Source organism: Perca fluviatilis, chromosome 18, assembly GCF_010015445.1.
Source record: "Perca fluviatilis chromosome 18, GENO_Pfluv_1.0, whole genome shotgun sequence".
Classification (NCBI taxonomy): domain Eukaryota; kingdom Metazoa; phylum Chordata; class Actinopteri; order Perciformes; family Percidae; genus Perca; species Perca fluviatilis.
In genome coordinates, this window is record NC_053129.1 from 27,726,934 (window position 1) to 27,746,184 (window position 19,251).

The 19,251-nt window shown below is 37.8% G+C and overlaps 1 protein-coding gene across 4 annotated transcripts in view; it reads left to right on the forward strand.

Moving 5' to 3' along the window:
- tbc1d32 (TBC1 domain family, member 32) overlaps positions 1 to 19,251 on the forward strand; it is a 77,476-nt gene that overhangs the window by 53,756 nt on the left and 4,469 nt on the right. For 3 of the 4 annotated variants that reach the window (XM_039782621.1, XM_039782624.1, XM_039782622.1), the window contains exons 29-33: positions 2,870 to 2,939; positions 6,532 to 6,647; positions 9,269 to 9,423; positions 10,688 to 10,828; positions 16,409 to 16,597. In XM_039782621.1, the coding sequence (XP_039638555.1) occupies positions 2,870 to 2,939; positions 6,532 to 6,647; positions 9,269 to 9,423; positions 10,688 to 10,828; positions 16,409 to 16,597 (671 nt within the window). The remainder of the gene's footprint in view (positions 1 to 2,869; positions 2,940 to 6,531; positions 6,648 to 9,268; positions 9,424 to 10,687; positions 10,829 to 16,408; positions 16,598 to 19,251) is intronic. The other variant, XM_039782623.1, reaches the window with a different exon arrangement.

Sequence of the window (19,251 nt, forward strand, 5' to 3'; positions counted from 1 at the left end):
AAATATGCCGCGCTTTCGCCGCATAAATTGCCGATTTCTGCGCAAAATATGCGGTGCTTGCATGATTTCATAATCCCGGCATTTTCGTTGCAAAAAAAGTCACATATATCTTAGCAGAAAGTTGAAAAAATGTTGCGTTTACTTCACACAAGAGCAGCCATTTTCCCCTGTTGCCATGGGAACGTTATGAAGTGACGTAATTACGCGACTTGAACATCATCGAAAAGCAGGGGTTGGAGGTTGAATTTGACATGTACTTTGAGTCTCTTAAGTTGGTATCCAATAAGAAAGCTATCTTAATATCTGATGTCTACTCAAATTTCTTTAAGTGCTCCTGCTGTCTATATTATTATTATTTTGTATCTTTTATTTCCCTCAGTTTAGACTATTACTTTTATTTTTACTTTAATATTATATTATTTGTATATATTTTTGTATCTTATTTGTTTACTTATTGCAATAACTGAATATCTGTAAACAAGTTTTGGAAATTAAGTTTAAAAAAAACAGGGTGTTGGGGGAATCACTTTTTCTTCTCTTTTTCATCAAACCGCATTTTTTGCAAGTTCCCGCATTTTCATTTCAGAAAATTGCATAAATAACCTGCATATTCCATCGCATTTTTTAAGAAAACGTGCCACATAATCAAGGATTTTTGCCCGCAACAATTACAAAAAAACTGCGCGTTTTTCTGGAAGGACTGGTTTGTGTACTGTTTTCCATGGTTTGCCTATGTTGTTCATTTGTATTTCTGAGAAGCTGTTTGAGCTCTTTTTGAACAACTGTTGCCTTGTCTTTATTTCTGAAGGCTTGCTTTTTCTGATTCATGCAGTTTTTAATCTCTTTTGTAATGTAGGTTTTATTAAAATTAAATAAATTAAAAATGTTCTTATCTACCACATTGTCAAAGCAGAATTCTATATAATCAGTTATTGTTTCAGTAGCATCATCAAGCTCTAATGCATGAAGAGAGAGCAGTTAGCAGTCAACTAGTTGAGTTTAGTTGAACAACAGCCTTCTTAAAAAGCTGTTTCTGTGCCAGAAGCCTGTTGAAATGGTTGTACTTAAACAATGCCGGGGGCCTTGTAAGTTACTAATGTATTTCCATTTCATGCAAACTTATACTTTTACTCCACTACATTTCTGATGGAAATATATATGTATATTGTAACAGCTATACATTTCAAATTCAGATATTATATAAAAATACAGTGGATTGTTAAAGATTAAACCACTGCTTCCAAACCTTGTGACCTCTTTAAAAAAAAATTGTTCCTAGTTGTGGCTAAAATCTAAATTATCCACTATTTTACAAAAAAAACAAAACCCTTAGTAAGTCCATATTTTCAGCTTTTTCACAATCCAAGTTGGATTTCATCCTCTGACATTGGAGGATGATGTAATTTTTCATTCAATGATGCAGTCCTCAATAGCAGTTGACTCAAAATCCACTTACTCTTCTTGTTGTCTTGTCATACAGTCTTCATCAGAAAAAAAAATTGCAATTTTCTGCATTCTCAATTTCACATTTACTTTTAAGGCTGGACACATTTGCCTCCTCATAGATTGTGCTCATCTTAAATTGTTACAACTAATGTCAAAGATACATTCGATCTTTGTAACAAAAGTGAAATGGTTTTGATTATAGTTATTACAAACTATAAAATAGACTCCGGTGGCAGAATACTGAAGAGACAGGAGGAGAGAGGACTCGGGATGGGGGATAAATACAGCACAAGAGCATTCATCTCCATTAGACAGTAATTGCTGCCAGCAAGAGGTTTTTAGAAATGTTAATGTGAGGAGAGAAGGGTGAGAGTTCTTCTGGCCCTGCTTCATGCCCCCATCACAAGCTATTTTCTATCAATTAATACAAGATTTGATGTCCTGTAATTCATCCACATTGCATAGCTCTGATTTCTCAATAGTAACAATGTTGAATTATCACTTCGATATGTAGATTACAGCAACCATATTATCATTTCCTTGTCATATTTATTCACCATTAGTCTGTAAATTGGATTTGAAGTTTTCCCTGACTCTGGTGCTGTCTGGATTATACTTCTTCTATTAATTGTCGAAAGCTTCTCATCATCTTACCACAAACTGTCTGAAGCAGGGGATCCATTAGCACAAATGTAATATTGTTTTTCCCCAAAGCCAGGAAGCAGTGGAAACGTCTTCCAAAACAAAATATCAGTCCTCCCGCAGTTATTGCTTCTTTCATCACTCTCTCCACACAATTACAACTGAAACTCCAAAAACTAATATATTTTTATGATTCTGCACACTTAATGGTGCTAAGTAACAGCCCATGAGAGCAGCTGGTGAGACAGATAACTCAACAATCTGTACAAAGCTGTGACATGTAGATCTAAAGCTGCCCTGCTGCAGTATTTTCAGCTGCTGGTATCTCGCTCCTGAGTCCTGAGATAAAGCGCTTTCTCACAGGGCTAAAGATTTCATACCGTATTTTCTACCAAAACTCCACCGCACATCTAAAATCAGTTATGACTCTGCTGCACTAAACTATTAAACTGCTGCTGTGAAGTTACCCGTTGCTGACTGTTAGTGAAATTACCCAAGTCACCTTGATGCCATGCTGCCTCACAAACATCACAATTAAATGGCAAGCAACCGCTGTAAAACTGCCAACTACGAAATTACCTAGACACATCACATCTGTAGTCCCTTGAAAGTAGCAAGTCATGATACGTTGTCATGTTTTTCCATTCTCCATGGTCGTAACGCAGCCAGTTAGTGATGTCTAGGGAGTGTTTTCCCCTAAAAACTCCAGCCATATCCCCTCTCTGGGTATTGTCTTGCCTGGTAATAACGTTCTCTCCATTTTAATTGTCTTGTTTTAAAGCAGAGGAGAAGAGCGTGAAGAGTGCTGTATTATCATCCGTGGAGCAGCTGGGAATCGACACCTGTCTCAGGTATGTACAGTAAAGGGATTTTCTATAGCTAATAAACCTGTATTTAATTAGACAACCTCCTGACAGCAGTAACCTGGTAAGAAGAGAAACCTGCTGTGTACAAACTCTCAAACTCCCTGAACTGTAAGCGTCATTTAAGCAACTGCAAAATCTCTCTCCCAACATCTGCAGCACCACAAGAGCCAAAAAAAAAAAAAAAGCAAACTATATGACAGTATCACATGAACAGAACAATGGCACCTCCAGCAAAGCCACGACACGCACAAATATAAAAACAAACAACAATTGCACCTCTGCTATCACCCTCCAAGACATACCTCAGTCCTTTCCTCTACTGGGGTTCACTACTTATTTCAATTTAGGTATCCATTTAGGGATCCTGTCCCGCATTTTCCCTCTGTAGAAGCTCACCTATGTCTCCTTTTTTTAATATATTGGTCAAATGGTTTCCAGATTTTCTCATACAACCCCAATTTGCTTTTTAATTTAAACGTTAATCTCTCCACTGTGCCATATTCTTGATCCAAGCACCAATTGTAGGTGCCTCCATTTCCTTCCAGATGAGAGCTATAGTCCTTTTTGCATGTAGTATAGTGAAATCGATACATTTATATTCTTGGGCTTTCAGATTTAGATTTGTTGGATACAGGTGCAGCAATATCATCTTGGGGTCAAGTGGAATGTTCACAGACAAGATGAACATAGTTTTTTTTTTTATCACCTCCCTCCAGAATGTTTGTTTTAATTTTGTCACACTCCCAGACACAACAACAAAGGTCAGGCATATCACTGTTGTATTTATTCAATTTGACAGGACTCTTGTATCTCTGCATCAGCCAATTTTATGGAGTACTTTTAAATTAGTGTTTGCTGTTTGTTTCTGAGATGCGTCACAGGTCTCCTTCCAATAGTTTCCCTAAGCTGTAAGTCATTTTAAAATCTTTCCTGAACTTCAGTAATTCGGACCTCAATTTTTCTCTGTTGATTTGAGTTTCCTGAGGCTACACATGCATTTGTCACAGAGCCACAATGCTCCCACATTAACCTATATTTAAACTACCTCTAAAACTTCCAATATAGTTCAATTCAATCATAAACTTAACGCAAGCAATTTCACTCTGAGCTCACCTGAGAGCCTGCTCCCTAACATGGCATATTAGATTGTTTCCTGCCTTAGTTTTCCATTTCAATACATACTCGCTATAGGCAAAAATCTTTCCCCCACTTAGCACAATCTCTAAAAATTACTTTAATTATATTAATAGGCTAATTTGGTAAATGGCACTTACATAAAAATTATAAATATAAATAAACAATGGTGTGAGGATATCTACACTGCAACACCTATACGCTTACTAAAAAGTATACTCCTACAGTGGCTCTCACGTCCGCACTAAAGAATGGCTTACTCACCATTCTATGGTAAGGGTGAAAAGCCACCAACATTCTCCTCTCCAAATGAAGCACCGACGTGATGTTTGAGAAGGTGGACCAGTGAATCTAGTAGCTCCTACACTTCAACCTGCAGGTAAGTGCAACTGAGGGAGCATTTGCAACTAACTGTTGAATCAGGGGTGTACACACCCAAACATTGTGTTGAGGAAATATCCAGTTAAAAAAAACGTACTGTACTGGTATTGAACAGGACTGGTTCTTGAGGCTACTCGGTGGAAAAGGACCTTTTGTAGGCCTGCAGGAAATTCACATCTGTATCATCGACACCTCTCATTAAGGGTTAAATTTACAGACAAACTTAAATAAGCATGCAGCTTCAAATACAGGGGGACTGAAAGAACATGCTGCCTCCACTCAAAGTACCGTAGGTTAAGTCTCTGTGAGTGAGGGTGTGCGGCGTGTGCTGGTCCGCACATCTGCATCTACCTAACGCTTAAAATGCAATTTTGAGAGATGCTTGGTGTTACTAATATGTTTATAGTCAAGTGTTTTAATATCATAACATTGCCTAGTAATGTTTGTAGGCTATATAGCTACCTGGTCATATTGTGTTGGTTAGTTTAACGTGATGATTACTAATAGTATAACAAGAGTATATGATTATTATACATATACGTACTGTACCAATAATAATTGTGCCCCCATGTATTTCATGTGCCCCTTAAGACTGAGGTCTAGCGACGGGTCTGCATATTACATAGAGCTCAGTCTATAAAAAAATCTTCGCATGTTCTTAATACGTTTTTTATAAGTACTAGTTTACATGTGTGAAATGGTGTGTGCATGTTTTTTGTCACATGGCTTTTGCATCTGGCCCCAGGTGTTGGTTTCCATCCCTCAGAGTCACAGAGAAAAGGGGTTATTTCTGGATCTGCAAATGTGCACCAAAGCTAAAAAGGGAGAAGGCCATTGCTGAAGATATAGAGAAACTATTTATGCAAACAGAAGATTGAAATGAAGTTCAACAACAAAATACAAACTACAAACTAAAAAACAAACTACAAAATTGTGTAAAGACTACAACTCACAAAGATGTCCTTCTGAGGACCTGAAAGCGCACCTGTCAGCCATATATAGGAATTATTGCCTTCCCTTCTGCCATTACAGTAGCATTATACCCCCACCCTGTTGATGGTGTGTAAGAGTTCTCCAGCAGTGTGCATAATACTTAGTCTTTTCTTTATTTTCCCATAAGTAGGTCCTCTGACTTGTGTTACTCACATTGCTCCTTTCTAGCCTAAATGACACGCTGCTGCTATATTATATAGTGGATATTTACCTCTTTGCTCGACACCTGAAGGTGCGAAAATACTGGTTAGCTGATTGGATAAACCATCTGTCTATCACCACCTATGTTGGTGATAGATGGGCCAAATCAACCAATCAGATCAAAATCTTGCCGAAACCAGTCGGGAGAAGAGCAAAAACAACTCCTCCGAGAAAAGCCTCCAGTGCCGTTTTTTGCTCTTCTTTCAATGAAGGAATACTTTCTAATTTGGATAAAACTTGCGCAATAGCTACGCTCATCTCATCCGTGGATGCTGCCATGTTGTTTAGACTAACAGTCACACCTAAACCCGCCTCAAAACCAACGCTGATTGGTCGGTCGTAGGTTCTGTACAAACAGAAAAATGTGTGAGCGTTACCCACAGAGCACTGTGTCTTAAAGGATTAAAAGTTGTTAGACATGAATTTATAATGAATCTTTGACTTAGACATGTGTCAGACTTGCAGAGTTTAATCTCACCATATTGGACTTGTTGAATTCAATTTTGATGAGTACTTCTGTATATTTGCCTGAGGCCTCAGTATGTCTTTGTCTCTTTGTTACTATCATGTGATGTGTCATGAGTACAAAAAGAGGATTATTGGAGTTAATAGAAAAATAATAGCCCTAAGAAATGAAGGTGTATCAAGTATGTTTTCTTTTTCAGATACAGTAAGAAAAACGTGCATGGTTTTGGTTGTAATGAGCAATAACGACGTGATGTAGTTTAACAGCTGAACTTGTAACAGGAATATGCCAGACAACCTTTGGCTGTGATAAAATACCAAATATCCACTACAAACAAACCCATTAAGGATTGACAGGTACATGTAAGATGTACATTATTTCTGTTTTGTCTTTTATCTACAGGTACGGCAGCTACCTCAAGCTTCTGACAGAAGATGCCGTGAACGACCTGACGCTGCTGATGAAGCACATTAAGATTTTCCTGTCTACACAGAGAGTTAAAACGGCTTCAGAACTCAGTATCCTTTACAGACTCCACATCTGCAATCGTAAAGACTGACTTAAAATTACCCCCTTTTACATATTTTTTGGGCTACACAGTTTTTTATATAATAAAATAATTTGAATAACTAAAACTTTTAACTAAATAAGTTTGCAACACAAGGGGAACAAGAAGTGTGTAATGTTAGTCTTTTTGTAAAAACAAATACAAAGAAATACATGCATCTAAAGATGAGACAGCCTAAATAAAATAACAAATTTTACAGTATTCTAAAAAATAAAGAGAGCAGTAGGTTCAAGTAGGAGTGATGCTTTAATACAGCTATTGTAGATGCGTGCAAATACATATTAACACACACCAAAAGCAATGATACACTCACATATGGTGACACATACTTTGGCTTTATTTCCATTTTATATACAATATCTTTACTCTAATTCAACAGGGGTGTGTGCGCGTGCGTGGCGTGTGTGTGTGTGTGTGTGTGTGGGGGGGGGTGCGGCCGCGGCGTTAGGTTAATAACTTCACTAGTTTCACTTTGAGAGGGACGAGGGACTGATAGTGTCCATCTCTGTCTGATCAACACAATACAGATGATCTTACTCCATCTGTGTCTCAGTGAACAGTTCAGCCTCCTTTTGTCCCAAATAGCAACTGATAGGCCTCCTCTCTCCTTTAGAAAGTTTCCTTTTTGTATGTGGACAATTGAACATGAGAACACTGAGTCGAGATAGTCTTCACATATATAAAACAGACTGACATGTTCCTTGTAATACTGAGCTCACCCTGACATTTCAGCTAATATGATAGATAGAAGTGAAGATCTATAATGCTGATTGATTATATGGTAATTTAGCTGTATGCAGATTTACCACAATGGTTCTGAGTAGTGATAAGATTCCGAAGGCTTCACCAGGTACAAACTGTAGTGCATAATATATACACTATATTGATAAGAAAGTCCACATAGTTTTATATTCAAAGGTCTGATTTTAGTGCATTGAAGACATCCTTATGTCTTAAAATTAGCCAGAACCACAGAACTAAATAGTCTCTCAGTTAAAGTAAGGAAATGCAAAATAAAGCACCGATTGTAGAGAGGAGGAGAAGTTGTTGTTCAATATTTTTAGTTTGAGTAATGGTAGATCAAAATGCTTTTTTTCTTTTCCAGGCTCTGCTTTATTTATAATTCATTATCATTCAAAATGATGCCTTGAAAGAGCGTACTACAAATGGTGCTTGTCTGTCAATCAGTTTCAAAGAGCATTAAGTAGTATTTAGCTGGGTGTGTTTGTTACTGAGGGCTGATTAAAGTGGTTAACTCATACATGTTGCAATGTCCTCACATTTTACCATTTATGCTTAAATGTGAGGACATTGTAACCTGATTAATTTCTAAGTAAAGCATAATTTACATGCTATTGCATTTTATCCAGTGAATGTTTTAAGGGCAAATTGCTTATGAAATATTATTGCATGCATTCTACCTTAACAAAAGCTAAATGTTTACATTATTTAAAGGCAGCAAATCAGCAGAAAGACACAAAAAGCAGGACCAGTTGATAGCCTGGGGTTGTTTTATGGAGTTGAGTCAGATTGCGTTCTCACTCCTGACTATTTGCTCTACAGTTCTCCTAGAACAGAACAGGACAGCTATTTGCTTCCAGCAAATGAAATTATAAAATGTCTAAATGAAAATGAGCATAAAGAGTAAATGCTCCAGAGCCCTTGTGAATCACTCGAGAAAGCTCTGTTGTGTTGTCTGATTGTGGTGTGACCCTGGAGTTTCGAATTGTATTAGTTTGTATTCTCGTCATTGCTGGTGTAATGTGGTGTTCACAATGGAGAGCTGCCACCTGGGAGACCTTGTAGTAAATTATTCATATTGGCTGGATATCTCACAGGATCCCCGCTTGACTCCTCGTACACCAAAATCACACTACTTGCTACTAGCCATGCAGATAGACCTGAATCAGTCTGTTTTTCATTTCATTAATTCACAAAGTGATACAGCCGGCAGAGAACTGGATCTTAGCAGTCTTAACTGTAGGAGGCTGTTTTGAGAGTTATGAGATAATGGTCTGGTGTATCAGGGTTAATTGACTGTCACAGCATTATTCGCTCTGTGGTTGACACTTCGCGGTGTCGGTTGACAGTAAAGTGGTATTAGCGTAATGCTTTATTTAACACAACATAAGGACTCTGTTTCTTGGGACGGCTAAACAGGATCTTTACAAATCCTTTAAAATATAAACAGAGTCAATGAATTTCAGCTTTGATAATATTTGTGTAACTAATCCTGGTGTTTGAATTAATTCAACACCCCCTGCTGTTGCCAGAAAATATCAAGTCACTTTGTATGCTGCACTGATGTACAGCTCTGTAGATCATTAATTATACTTTATTCAGATTTATTTCCACATGCAAATTGGTACTTTTTCTTCATTAAAGCTGTTACCATTTAAATTTGTGTTACAGAAGGCTCATTTGAAGGCAAGATAAACACGTGTATCTGTCCCATTTATTATCAATGGACCACTTACATGTTGCAGAACTAATCTTTGGTGTTGTTTAGCATTGCTAGGAGTCTGAGTATCTATTCCATCAATCCTTTGGATCTTTAACTCTGCCCTCCAGTCACTCAGCAGGATGGTTATCCAGGCCATGACTGGCTGACCTCCACAGTGTTCCTCATCATGGCTGGAGACATGGAGCGGTCTCTGAGTTTGCTACTCAACCTGTCCTCTCTGCTTACCTCTGCATTCATCTGGCCAGCGAGGATACATGCCTCTGTGAGTAAAACAGCAGTCAAAAACAACTATAGTGCAGCGGATTCTAAGGTACAATAGTTAGGATTTGAACATGCAATAATTTAGCACTTTAGAAGCATCAAATGGCAGCAAACCTGAAATTTGAAAGCCTCTATTTCCCACTAGTCATGTATTATCCTACTAGCATTCTTCAGCTTTCATATATTGTTACTGGCTTAGTTTGTGAAGAGTTCATTCATAGTGCAGCGGCACAGGAGACCGTTTGAGATTGCTTTGAAAAGAAAAGTCACTTCATGTAAATGTGGGCTAAGAAGTGTTCATGTAAGTGCTAAATTAGTAAGAATAGTAAGCTTCTCTCTGCCAAGGCGTAGGTGCTGTTCATGCAACTTTTTTTTTTTTTTATACTAAAAAAGATGAACGTATCCGTTTGAAACCTGCCTCCGAACTGTTTTGACGTCCGTCTCATCTAAGCACGTCAACAAAACATTAATAAATAATGACGATGATGAATCCTAACATTTTTCACATAATGGCTTTCAGTTTGACGGTCTTAATTTTTCAACATGGTTAAAAAACAAACAGGATGTTTTTTTACTCATCTGAAAAATGAAGATGAGTAGTACTCGGAGGAAGACGACTGAAAGAGATGAATGAGGGGAAAAGGAGAAACAACAGTGTAAAAGGAATTCAAGGGAGCGGAAGAAGTCTAAAATGAAGTGTGTTTTCAATCATTGGAAACTGCAGGAGTGACGTTTTGCTATCATTATTCCAACCTCTGTCATCTTGTCTTCTCTCGTCAAAGTCAATACAGCTCAATTGGATTCGTCTGAATGTGTGTTACGTGATCTGTGTGTTTGATGCAGATGCAGTCAGTAAATTTCTGCACACAGCAGTTAGCCTCCAACTACTCAACGTGGTCGTTTTGTCAATCTCACGGAAAACCGAAAGGGCGCAAATAATTAAGAGGCAGCAGCGAGCTTAGGATGCAATGTGGGCTTGAACACACACACACACACACACACACACACACACACACACACACACACACACACACACACACACCTGTACGTGAGCACGAAACCACATGCTGTTTCTATTACTCAAAATAAAAGTATTTAAGACTAAGATTGTTTTTATCTCCTATATTAGCACTGAATACAAAACAAGGAGCTTGTAATTGATATTTTTTGGAATTGGACATTATTTACAGATATATAGCTTTACTTTAACTCTAAAAATTTTCTGAGACCAAGAGAGATTAAACGGCTTGTGTTTGTTATGACAGGTCCATATTCCTGTGGAAGTAGCTGAATCAGGAATCCCTCCTGTTTACTGGTGTACAGCTCACTATGTGGAGATGCTGCTGAAAGCTGAAGTTCCTCTGGCCCACTCCGCCTTCAGGATGTCTGGTTTTACCCCGTCACAGGTAAGATCCGTAGAGACGGAGACAAACGGTTCACTTACAGTAAAGCTAACTAATGTGAGATTGTCTCGAAGAACAAAACTGATCCTCATTGGACATTTTCTTATGAATGAATAGATGTTTTTCCAAAATCACAGAATGATAGGATGTATGCAGTAACACATTTTTGCAATGCTTTTGCCACAGATCATTTAATAGGCTGTGTGACTTGTATTTATTTGAATGTTCTGTTATTGAAGTTTGAGTTTCTCTTTGTAGCGCTCCCTTTGTCCAACTACAACACAGTGGCTATCACTGTCAATACTAATTTGAGGTTTAGTTCTTCTACTTAATTCATTACTTTATGCGTGGGTGTTTAAAACAGAGCTACTTTTTATTTGCTAAATATTGAAAATCGAATATTGATATTCAGATGTGATAATATAAATTCACAGGAACACCGAAAATTAAAGTCAGACAGATGAAGCTTTGCAGACAATGGTTTGTCTATCCAGTAGACATTGAGTTTAAATTAAATATTTAATTCTTACTTTTCTGTCTTTGTATTTTAATTTCAATTTTCTGATCCCATTCAATCATCAATCAATAAAGCAGGCTGTTTTCATTCACTGTTTGTACTTAAACCCACGAAAAGTAATGCACTATTTAATCGTATTTTAACCCACGTAATCGTGAGCTAGGATGTGCAGGGCTGCCTCTAAGGAGGATGTCAGGCAATGTAGCATAAAGAGCAACAAAGTCTTCGTAGGGATGGGTCAAACGAACACAGGAGACCGCTGTTCGTGTCTCGTGTGAAAGCAAAAGTCAACGATGACTTACTTAAACTTGCGGTAACACTTTACTTGAAGGTATCTACATTAGAGTGACATGACACTGTCATGACACATGAACTCTAACTCTAACCCTAACTTGTCATGACAAAAAACGAATGACACTTAATGAGAGAAGCATTATGTCATAAACGTTTATGACTTGTTTATAATGTTTGACACGTTCATGACAGTGTCATGTCACTCTTATGTAGATACCTTCAAGTAAAGTGTAACCAACCTGGCTTTTCTTACGTAACCAACTTAACCACTATCTTTTCCTTAACCTAACCAAGTCGTTGCCTAAACAGGTTCGCCACAGCAGGGGCTTAGGCAGGCGCACTCTTGGCTCGTGTTGCTGGACATTTGCAGGATAACGCATACAAATTTTTTGCATAACTTTTCGTAAGATATCATCTGAGCCATTAAGTTAGGACTCTCCATTAAGAGTATGTTAATGGCCAGTCCTGACTACTGGTGGAAAAAATGAAAAGAGGAACATAGTTTGGATTATATTGGCTTGATTCAAAATATACTGCATAGACATTTCTTCACCATAAACACCCAAAGAGCCAGCAGCTCATTTAGGTGTTGTCACTGTTGTGGAATAATTCATTGATGATGTCAGCAAGAGACCCAAAACAGTGTTAAAAGCCTTTAGAACCACACCTGCCCTGTGAATGACTTCCCTTTATATCCTGCTTTGACTTCACTTGACTTTGGAATACCAAAATGCAGTTTTGACATTGAATGTTTTTTCTTTTTTTAAACCGAGCAGTTGAATTTAAGTTAGATCTTTGCTCCTCTGCACTTGATTCTTTTGACACAGACTTTCTCTCTCTCAAACAACAAGGTAGAAAAAAAGTTTTTTCACCTTGAATCCTCTTCTGTTTGATCCTGTCAGCGGTTGACAGTTGAGGCTCACCTAATGTACGGCAGCAGGGGCGCTTATAAGACTCGCCGCATTTGCATCAAAGATCAGAACTCGTCGTCTCCAGGGTGGAGTAAAACGTTAACATTCAGCTCATCTCTTTGCTCTTCAAGGCGATAATGGGCAGAGATTCTTCTGTCAGAAATGGAAATATCTATTCCAAAAGTCTGAGCTTTGAAAGCCTTTTGAAAGCAGCAGTGGCAAATAAAGCATTATACACCTCTTGACATTTGTACAGTAGAAGTTGTGTGTGGATGCAAGAGTTAGTTAAAATTCACCCACAATTATTTTCATTATTAATTAATCTGCTGATTCTGTTCTCAATATGCAAGTCCAAGGTGACATCTGTAATTGTCTTATCCAAAACCCAAAGAGATTCAATTTAAGATATAAAATAGAGAATATACTTGAGTGGCTGATATGTGAATATAGTGAATATAGTATATGTCTAGTGTGTAGGATTTAGGGCGATCTATTGGCAGAAATGAAATATATTAATAGCTATGTTTTCATTGGTGTATAATCACCTGAAGATAAGAATCATTGTTTTCGTTACCTTAGAATTAGCTGTTTATATTTACATACGGAGCAAGTCCTCTTCCACTGAGTCTGCCATGTTGCACCGCCATGTTTCTCTGGGTCGATGATTCAAGTCCCCGTACGGATCAAAGGACGCAGTGTGGATTGGTAGCTGGAGAGATGCCAGTTAACCTCCTGGGCACTGCCAAGGTGCTCTTGAGCAAGGCACCGTACCCCTCCAACCGCTCAGGGTGCTGGTCCAGCACTGGCAGCTTACTCACGGTGACATCTCTCCATTTGTGCATGAATAGGTCCTGAGTGTGTGTGATAAGATGTGTGTAGTGATTTCGAAAAACAGAGTGTAAATTGTAATTTCCCCACTGGGGATCAATAAAAAGTATAGATTAAATTATTTAGGCCATGGGTTTCGTACACTACAAGAAAAATCCAATCAGATGCGGGCCCCTGGGACAAAATCTTTTCAAATGGGGGTCCGTGGTCTGCTTTGTGTCAGTGTAGGGGTCCTTGACATTGTAAAGTTGGGTAAAAAATGGTCTAGACAACCAAAAAACACTGGCTCTAAAGAGGGCAATTCCCGCTGTACGCGTCGGCAATCGTACTGTAGTTTTACACATTTGACATACGGTACAAGTTTCAGTTGGTTGCAATCCCCAACCTCACCGCTAAATCCTACACACTGAAACTTTGAAGTATCAGTACATCATGGTGTCAACAGCCACGAAATACTGCTCGGTAATATCAAGCGATGAATATGACATGGGAAAAGAATTATAGTATCATGTTGTATGTATGTTGCAATATGTCAAATTTATTCATATATATTAAGTTAATGTTCAGTGCAAATAAATGTGTTCTACTGTTTTTACGTGTAATGAAACAAAAACTTAATTAATTTGTTTTTATAGCTTTTCATGTATACAGTATTTGCTTGAAATTATAACTTTGGACAGAAAAATCTTTAAAAAATGAAATATGATCATATCACTATAAGATCAAACTGAAAGTCTATGGACAATAACATTGAATTATTACTCCTCTCTGCTGCGGAACATTTAGTGTGACACCCAGAGGCAGACTGTGATATCTCGGTGAGCCGGCCAATGTAACCTGACCTGCTCAGATTAATAATGGCTCTGGAAGTCTATGGCAGAAGGAAAATGAAGTGAAAAATACTGGGAGAATACAGTCACACTCACCTTTGCACTCTGTTTAGCTCAAAGGAACACTAACAACAGAAAAAAGCACATTTCACTGCTTTCATAAAAAAGAGCTGCTCTTGTAAGGACCTTGAAGGGATTTATATTCACAGAAAGTGCTGGACTGTATGTGTACTTGTTTTTCTGCCTGAGGTTTTAAAAACAACAGTCATTCCCTGTTTTCATTATAACACACAAATTAGGATGTCAGTATTTTCAATAGAGTAGCTGAGGAGGGGGCGATAATAATCTAATGTTTATGGAGCGTAAGTGGAGCTTGTTTGTATGCTTGAGCAGACTGGTGTCGTTAGTGAACACAGTGGCTAATTATTGGCATGACAGTTAGAATGCAGTGAGTGCAGTTTGTTGTCTGTTTGGAAGAATTAGATTTTAGGGTGTGAAGCTCTGTAAGACTCAAAGCTACTTATTTAGTCAAATCATAATCAGGAACAGCAGAGGTCAGCCAAAAAAAAAAAGAGGGTAGATTCTTCTGACATGACACAATTATCAAACGCTGCTTCCCCTGTGAGGCTGTACACTTAGCATGCAGAAAACTGTACATGTCTTTGTACAACTTTTATAAGCCACTCTAATGGCATGGCTCTGGGCATGGTACCATCACCAATTTGGTTCAGACTGAAATATCTCCACAGGTATTTGATAGATAGCATTGGAATTTTGCACACACATTCGGTTCCAGACTGGGGTCACATTTAACCGGTTCCACACAATTCCCATCCCCTTCTATACTTCACTGGGCTTCTCCAAACACATCGGTTCCATTTGGCAGAGGAGAATGTTGGTGGGTTTTCAACCCTTACTCAACTACGGCCAAACTCATCCAGCTCAATAGACGTTGTTATTTAATGTTGTGTATCCGTTGTTTTTTTGAGCCTCAGGGGGGTCGCTATCACGGTATGGTTCCTAGAGGATGATACCTACTGACTTTGTTAAACCTCTGACTGTTCCTGAAGCGTCAAAATTAAATGAGGTTCACATGTTTGTTTTTTTTGTGAGATTCTCAACAATTTTTTTGTAACTACTATACTATGACTTTTCATGACATACTATACTTTGACTTTATATGATTTTTTTTTGACATACTATACTATGACTTTTTATGACCTACTATACTATGAATTTTAAATGACTTTATTCAACGTACTATACTTTGACTTTATTATGACATACTATGAATTTTGGAAAGCAGCCTTTAGCTTTGTTTTGCTTGTTATTGTACCTCACATTTGTGTTTTTTAGTAAAAGTTTTTTAAGTACTATACTATGACTTTAAATGACATACTATACTGTGACTTTTTTGTACTTTTTCGACATACTATACTGTGACTTTTCATGACGTTTTTTTCGACATACTATACTATGACTTTGCCATTGTGGTCCCGAGGCTCTGGAATAGCTCTCCTTCACTTCAGCAGTTTGTATTGTATTAAATTACATCAAAACACCTATTGACGGTTGGGTTACTCTGCTGTGTTAAGTCTCTTTGTTATTGTTTTTATTATTGACTTCTGAGTTCTTATACATCACTTATCTTTTCCAATTTGCACTGCCCTGTCTTTAAAATTCTCTGCATGTACTTATTCCCCTTTGTTGGGTCATAATTAAATGGTTTGGAACTGTACTTTATCATGGTTTTGTTTACATGTTTAGTGGTTGTGTACAGATTTAAGTAAATGTAAAAAAAGAATATAACTCTGACAAAACTTAATGCAACTGTGACATGAAGCACTTTACTGCAAACTCAGGCAGTTAATTGTAATTTTTTAGAATGTAGTATTTCTCTTCAATAGAGAATATTTAAGAGAGCTATATAGATTGATAAGAGACTGACGGCAGAGACATTTTATATTTGACACATTTGATTTATTAGAGGCAGAAGAATAATTGTCTGAAACATGATTCCTTGATTGTCAGAAGCATTAAGCAGAAAATCTAGTCTATTTTCGCCTTTTATTTAATGTAAACTACACTTTGGCACAGATGAATTTATAATATTCTGTTGACAGGTTTATTCTCATCAACCGTAATGAGATTCAACCAGAACAATATCCTGGAAATCACAACCTGTGTCTCTCTCTAACCACAGATGTGTCTCCACTGGTTGACTCAGTGTTTCTGGAACTATCTGGACTGGACAGAAATCTGCCACTACGTCTCCACCTGTTTGGTGATGGGTCCTGACTACCAGGTGTACATGTGCGTGGCCATATTTAAACATCTGCAGCCAGACATCCTGCAGCGTACACAGTCCCAGGAGCTGCAGGTCTTCCTCAAGGTGAGATGGTGCATCAGTACTACAGTACAGAATATTTTATAGACCGAACATCCTATTCAACTACATTTAAAACTGGTGGCCTTGTGTATCACAAAGTATAGTCTGTATGTAACTGTGGCCAGAGAGAGGCACTCCATATTGATGTAGGATCTCTCGTCTTTTAGTGTAAAGCAGTGTTATTTTCATTATTGAACAATCAATACTTTAATTGATCAATTAATCCTTTTGTCTATAAAATAGAAACAAATGCCCATTCTGATATTCATGAGGCCAAATGTTTTGTTTTATTTGACCAACAGACTAAAACTCAAGGATATTGAAATTACAAAGATATAAAACAGAGAAAAGCAGAAATTCCTTACATTGGAGAATTTGCAACCACAACTGATCACAATTATCTTTCTCTGGTCTGTTCAGGGGTTGTTGTACAAGTTTCAGGTGGCCAACTGGCACGTTTGTTTTCACTTCATTAGTTTCTAGTTGTACTTCTTTAGCAACTCCTGACTTGGAATTTGTACTTATAAAAATGACAGACAGTTATCAAAATATAGTAGTTGCTGATTAATTTTCTGTCCGTCAACTGATTGGTTAATTGACCCAATATAGTGTAATGTGTGAGTGAGATACAGTGTTGTGACTGTCACATCCTGATGCGTTGTCCATTCGTCAGTGGTCGGGTGACACACCAGCAGGCGAGTCTTCAGGTGTGTTGTCGTCGTAGAGCAAGGTTGGTAGTTTTGCCATTCAAGTTGTGGAACCAAAAACACTTCAGCAGCACAGCTTTGCTTGCTAGTGTCCTCCTTTTTAATTTATTAACGTTTTTACTGATAGGTCAAGCTGAGCTACTTCAAATGGTCTGTTGTGCTTGTAGACTGTACTTTTTGAAAATGTTAAGCTTTTACAAAAGTTAGAATTTCTAATAACAGCCTGGCTCTTTGTCCGTGATGAGAAAAGGGAGAAAACGAGTAGGACGCTAAAGAGAACCAATCTAATATTAATTCAAAACAGAATAAAGAAAATAGGCTGAAGTCGCCGTCACACCATGCATGCTTGAGGGAGCCAGAAGTAGCACCCCGTCCCAGGTGCAGCTCACCATCACCATATTTGAGGTTGTTTTGTGAATACTGCTCTCTTAAAATAACATCAGTAAACTGCACACAGATTTAGTTTGTGCTATTATGCTTTGTTAAAAAAAAAAAAAAACTTTTGAAAAATCTCTCCCTTATTGCAGTGTAATAAATTCGGAATACCTAATTATATCATAATAAATCATCTGGATTTTTATATAAGAAGCCCTATGCAGTTTCTACTGGAAGATCTCTACTGAATTGTTCAGCTCCCCTTTTATATTAAGCAGTCATCTATGATTCACAATTAATTGATCCTACATTTAGAATTGCTTCACAAAACCACTATGGTATGTTTAGCTACTAATATACTGTGAAATGAGGCCTGTTTTGGAAGCTAACATGTTTCATTGGAATAAGTTCTGCTCTGTGAATCGGATGAACGCTGAATTGAAGAGTGGCCCAAAAGATTTCACAAAAGGTCTAAAGTTAGTCTCAGAGACTTGTGTGTCTACCAATATCCAAAGCAACATTAAAACACCAGCGTTGTGAATGAGGCATGGCTTGACATGAAGCACTCATCATTATTACTCATTAAGCTTTTGAGTCTGTCTTGTCTCCAGCTGATAGCTCTAGTGTTAACGTCGCCATGAGCCGCCGCTGACAGTTTTTGTGAATAAAAGATCAGTTATGTTGGCTTTATCTGAGGAAGCTCTTCTAATGAGCTGTAGCATCAGATACTGCTGCCCGAGACAGCTTTGAGACAAGTGTGTCTGAGAGAAACTTACACAATCCTCGTCCTGAGCTGAACTGTTGAAAGTTGTAGACATTCCGGTTTGCGCACAACGGCTTTATCTTTCTTTCTTTCTCTGTGGGAACAATGTGAAGGAATTATTTCACTCAGACAGATGTGGTATTGCAGTAGAGATTTTTTTTTTAAACATTCGCTCACGCACTTGCAACCCTCTATACTTATCCTGTCTCACTAGGTGGTATATCTATATTTCCTATAAATTAAAATTTGAAAAGGCAAATGACTTGTTACAATCGTTCTGGCTGGAGCTTAACTGCACTGGAGCTGAGAGGAAAAGGAGACGGAGGTTATATGTCTGCTGCTGACTCAGAGGCTATGAGACCACAGACTAAAAGAAAGCTTCAGTTCACCACATACTGTAAATATCATGAGTTTCCTTGCTTATATTTTTATTCCTTTTTCTAATGTTTGTCAAATAATTTGGACATGAATTGATAACATTTTCCCTAATTTGGCACATAGCTGAGTGGCCTATTTGGCCCTGGAAGTCCCTTGTTTACACAGAGTCAAAGACTACAGGACCTAGAGGGTGCTATTTGACCCGCAACCTGGCGTGATGTATTTACACTCGTTTTTATTCCACCGGGCAACAGCTTTCAAAAGTTTTCTACTACAACTCAATTGCATTAAAATACTTCAGACTAAGCAGTGAAAAACATGATTGCCACCGTAGACGCCTTCCCCAGTCAATATGATATAACATAATTGCTCAGGAAATAAACTTCATAATTACCAAACTACAGTGTGCCAGTGTAGTGATAATGAGAGAAAAA